At 35.1% G+C, this 5,327-nt stretch overlaps 1 protein-coding gene across 1 annotated transcript; it reads left to right on the plus strand.

Moving 5' to 3' along the window:
* The first annotated feature begins 1,812 nt into the window (after nucleotides 1–1,812).
* Nucleotides 1,813–5,122, plus strand: LOC110465055 (hyphally regulated cell wall protein 1-like). The gene is made up of 4 exons (XM_021520628.1): nucleotides 1,813–1,858; nucleotides 3,819–4,304; nucleotides 4,453–4,581; nucleotides 4,849–5,122. The coding sequence occupies exons 1-4, from the start codon at nucleotides 1,813–1,815 to the stop codon at nucleotides 5,028–5,030; spliced, it is 843 nt and encodes a 280-aa protein (XP_021376303.1). The 3' UTR covers nucleotides 5,031–5,122.
* Nucleotides 5,123–5,327: the final 205 nt, after the last annotated feature.

Genomic DNA, 5,327 nt, shown 5'->3' on the forward strand with positions numbered 1-5,327 from the left:
ATGGTTGCGCTGTTTCTTCAAGTTAATTATTATATTGTATGTTGTGTATTTCACACCACTGTATGACTATATTGTATGACTTCGTGCAACGGGTTCTACTCAATGTATGATTGTATTGTAAGACTTATGTAACAGTAATACTGTCTATAATAATGCTGTATAATTTATAGTGTGATGCTTGTAATACTGTTTATTACAATGTTGTATGATTGCTTAGTACGAGAAGTGGATTACTGTCTATACTATTATATGATAATGTAGTTTGAGGAGTGTAAATATGTCTATTACATCAATGTGTGATGTAATGTATGATTAGTGTTATACTGTCTATCATCATACTTATCACCGTATAATGACTGTACCCATTATATCATTATGTTGTGTTTATAGTACTTTATGGTATGATGCGTGTACTATTATTATTCTCTTATGTGTGTGTCTGTCCATGTGCATGTGTGTGTGTCACTATGTAAGGGTGTGACCATGATTGTGAATGCATTTTCTTCTCTTTCAGTAGAGTTGAATTGTACGTGTATTGTCCGTTATTTCTGTAACTCTTCATTTCTGGAGGAAATAAAGGAAATAATAATAATAATAATGCGCGAAATTTGTTCCGGGGGAAAATCGAAACAATTTCAAATCTAACTTTCAGCTCAGATTTCTATTGAATAACTGGAATCACCCTATAGACATATCATACGCAATTGTATTGATACTAAATTGTGGAATAAATTTGAAGTGTTTGTTAAAATGTCAAAGTACTACTTTGTTTGCCAATCAGCACGCGACAATACGTATACGCTGTTCAAACTATTGAACGAAATTGTGTGGACTGTCGATAAGGCGGGCATTTTTAATTTCAATTATAAATTATAAGTTAAAAAAGAACATAAGAGGCAGAGAAAACGTAAATATAAGTACTGAACTGTTTTTGTATGATATTTATGATCTATTTGAATGACACAGCTAGCGCGCATTATGTTGTTTGCTTGCAAAGCTGTGTCATTCAAATAGATCATAAATACCATACAAAAACAGTTCAATGCTTAAATAAAGAATATAAAAGGTTTTCGATAAGGAAAACACAAGTTTTCTTTGAGCGTGAGTATGTATCTAACGTTATATGCCGACATTTAAACTTGCAAACACTCGTTTAACATTGATTTGCTGCCTACAGTCCAAATAATTGGTGCTGTATAAGTTCCTCTATCTCTTTTCTATTCCGTTTCCGCTTTGGGGTGTTTTCCCCGTTTTCTATGACTTGCTGGTTAGATAATGTAACACCCAGATACAAAACGAAATCATCATTATTTTTCGATTCATAAAAGAGCCCCACTGCTACATTGAAACATAAAACAATATAAAATACAGGTATGTTGCTATGTGTTGTAGTTTTCTGTTGTGGAATGTTTTTGAGTACCTTAGTATTAATAGGTTTTATTTATAATTATTTCGCACTTATTGACTTTCAATTAAGCTGGTGTTTATTACAGTACTCAACCCGTGTCAGAATTCGATATTATTTATTCCTGTCATTTCTATAATTGTGATTATAGTTTAAAATAATTCAATGGTCAATCATACGGTCACTAAGTGACCACCTGCCTCGCTTATCACGTAACATACATTATCAGGTGTCCGTGATGGTCATTTTATCACCTGTACAGGTGAGATACTTACCTGTACGTGTACCTGACACTGCCTATTCCGATACCATGTTTGACCAATTCGATTGTTTACTGATAGGACGGGAGCATTTCTCGACTCCGTCTTCCGTCTGCTGCCTTATTAACAACAGAGACGTATGTTATGATGGCGATGCTATCGGTGATACTGCTACTCGTTACAGTGTGTAACGGTAAGTCAGACATTAATTCTGGTTTGTTCCCTTTGATTTCTGTGATTTGACTTTGATGACTTTTGCTGCCATATCCCTAATGTTCTTCTCCCTCTTTTTCGTCCTTGTCTCCCTTTAGTGAGACCTCGTGCTATTATCGCGTTTCCAGTTGCGCATGTGCATTTCTTCACCACTTATCAAAAAAATGTTTTAGAAAAAATAGTATAAATGTTCAACAAATAAGATCTGAATTACAAGAACTGAATGGTCCCATTGACACCCACATACATTAAATATTGCGTTACGTTAACTAAGTACTAACTTTGCATTGTTTTTGTGATACAAATGTAGTATTCATTGATAGGGTCGCTTTCATTTTCATATTTACATTAACAATTGTACGCGCATAAATATCAACACTAGCATATAGAGGATTCCGTGGCGACATGATAGAGGTCTACCAAATAATGTCCGAGAAATATGGCCATGAAGTATCCGAAATATTTAAAATCAGGGAAATATCATGTTCATGTGTACACAATTTTAAAAGATACAAATCGCATTCAAGATTGAATATTAGAAAATGTTCGTTTACACAGAGAACTGTTGATGTATGGAACAATATTCCGTCTTATGTTGTAAAATCAAACACAGTTAAAACAATTTGAATATGAATTAGATGAACTCTGGAAAAATTATCGCAAACATACTGTTTAAAAGAAGAAATTTCAATCTAAGGTCTCAGTTTTTTTATTGTATTTTTCTATAGTTCAGATCTAGAGCTGACTGTCAAAGGATTGTAAAATCCCTATTTTGACAGAATACACTCTTTATATCTATGTATCGATACATTTAGCCATCAGCCATTTCTGCACTTGTCTGTTACCAGGTTTTCTCGAAATGTGGACTATTTCTTTAATGTCAAATATCACAAACAATGTGTTTGTTGAGTTTCTAACTTACCAATCTGACAAATCTTATATATAAAATAAAATCCTAGTTATTATCCAAAGAACCGGTAAGGTTGTTTTTTTACAAAAAATATTTACCGAAGCTATAGTCATGCCGGAAAAACAGTTCACAATACATAGTTATAGTTTCTGACAGCGGCGTGTGGTCCTTAAATGGACAAGAAAAGAGTAGTAGTCATATCAGGCGAGACAACTCTTACGAAACTACACGTAGCAGTATCGTGAGATTGAAGCAGCAGTTAAATAAACTAATTGACTTAAATCGTGTTCAAGATGTTAGACATATTTCTATGTTATATCTATATTCAATTTGTCACTTAAGTTACTAAGCAAAGTTTTTGCATCAGGTAATGTTATATACGATATTCACCGATAATTTGGCCATTTATAATATTCTTTGTATCAGGAATGTTTATTGTTTCACATGTATAATTTTAATATCCATGATAGGTCGAGTTTTTGACTCAAGCTGATATACTGAAAAGTAATATCATATCTATATCGTGACTGAAGATAGCTTGATTGATATTTGTATTTACGCGACACGGAAAGTTCTTCGTGTATAATTCTTTTTGTTTACAGCAAACAGGACCCCAGACAAACAGACATGTAGTACAATAGGCTATGAGATCTACGCTTTGTTTGCTACTTTATCACAATAAAAACCGCAATACGTTGATAACTTTAAAAAAAATATCTCTTATACAGGAACTCTAGTAAAATGGTATTTCAAAATTACCAATTTATCCTACAATTTTGGACTTCGTATATGCAATTGGAGTTGTCTTTCCTTGAACAGATTTTCTTATATTACCTATCTTCTTTCTGAATTCAAAGGCAACGTTGAAAACCAACAAAATCTGAAGAACGGTTATTGATTATACAAATTGATGATAAATGTCGTGTCTAATGTCGGAAGTCTAAGCTGGCTATATTTTCTCCCCACTCAGCTTTAAAAAGATGTAAAATGTTTAATATTCAATTGATCGTACAATTCCGTTTCCATTCAGGAGGAGTTATACAAAGGAGTCGGTGTAACTCCCTACCTAACCTCTGTCCACAATGGTGTATAGGTACTAGTAGCGGATGTACAGTTTGTGACTGTGCAAAACATGGAGCGATCGGAAGTGCGAATGTAATATCTGGACTGGGCGCGGTGAGTGGCGGATCAGGGATATCAATGATTAATCCGGGCGGAATGATAGGATTTGGAACTGGATATAATTCCGGAAACTCTCAACCGTCTCCGGTTATAGGAAGATTTGATTCGAATCTCCCGGGTGGGTTCAGCCCTGCGAATATGGGACCGTCTAATCCGTTTTTGACCGTAAGCGGAGGCTCAGATCCTAGTAATCCGTACGGCTTCGGCAATCCCGCAAATCTCGGAATGGCAGCGGGGGCAGGAAAACCGTCCAATCCAGGTGGAAGCACTTCAATAGCGGGAAATCCTGTGTTGACGGCTGGTAACCCGGGCAATTTGGCAGGAAGTTCTGCAGGTAATAGAAGAAGAATATTGCAACTAAACCTTTGTTTTGAATGTAAGACAAGACTTTTTCTAGAAATAATTTAAATATGTTAAATTCATGATTCCTCAGAAAGATGATTTCAAGTTTGTATGAGTAGTATTTGCTCTATATTTGTAAGGTGCACTTCAACAGACCGGCCAAAGCGGGTCCGGAAGTAATATCGGAAGTAATACCGGAAGTGGAGTACCAAGTGTTCAACACATTCAAAGTGCAGTTACAACACATAAGAGCCCGACTGTAAAACAATGTAAGTTTCTTATATGGAAGTGCGACGTCAATCATGATCTTTATCGGCGAGTTATCGAAACGATGGTTCTTGGTATAATATATTTACGCCTTTCATACTGGTAAAAAACAAATTCTGGTTCAGTTGAATGATTCAATCGAATCAAATACGTTCGTGATAAAGGATATTTCATTGAAAAATACTTCATTTATTGTAGATTTAATTCACTATGTACTAATGAAAAATTATTCCACTGTACTTTAGAACCCTGTAAAACATATATTGTAGCCACAGCGCCGGTTACTACGACACCCACCTTGACTACAACACCGTCAACCACAAGTTCAGTCCCACATCAAAAGACAACTTCCGCTTCCGGTACATGCGCACCATTGAGATGCACATCCCCATGTGCTAAAGGCATAGTGCTTGCACCCAATGGCTGCCCGATGTGTCTTTGTCAGCCATAAGCCACTATAAAAGGACACCATAAACGTACAATAAAAAACAGTTACTTCTCTACTTCACTTATTTATCCCGTAAATGCGGAGAAGTGGTGAAATAAAAATGACATTTCTGTTTAAAAATACATGTTAAAGATGTCCTACAATTCAATGCTACTCAACCATTTACGTACAATCGTTAATTTTAGCACTTGATTGTATTTGGCACGAAACGAACAGTGCTACACAAAGTATTGAACTGTAGATAAATTCATTTTAAGGATTATTATTTCAGAATAATTCTTTTGACTACTTAAACTGCAG

Source organism: Mizuhopecten yessoensis, unplaced genomic scaffold (assembly GCF_002113885.1).
Source record: "Mizuhopecten yessoensis strain PY_sf001 unplaced genomic scaffold, ASM211388v2 scaffold11049, whole genome shotgun sequence".
Classification (NCBI taxonomy): Eukaryota; Metazoa; Mollusca; class Bivalvia; order Pectinida; family Pectinidae; genus Mizuhopecten; species Mizuhopecten yessoensis.

Coding starts and splice junctions, on each gene's coding strand:
- LOC110465055 (XM_021520628.1), top strand. CDS start 1,813: ATGGCGATGCTATCGGTGATACTGCTACTCGTTACAGTGTGTAACG. Junction 4,305..4,452: donor TTTGGCAGGAAGTTCTGCAG/GTAATAGAAGAA, acceptor TATATTTGTAAG/GTGCACTTCAACAGACCGGC. Junction 4,582..4,848: donor GAGCCCGACTGTAAAACAAT/GTAAGTTTCTTA, acceptor CATATATTGTAG/CCACAGCGCCGGTTACTACG.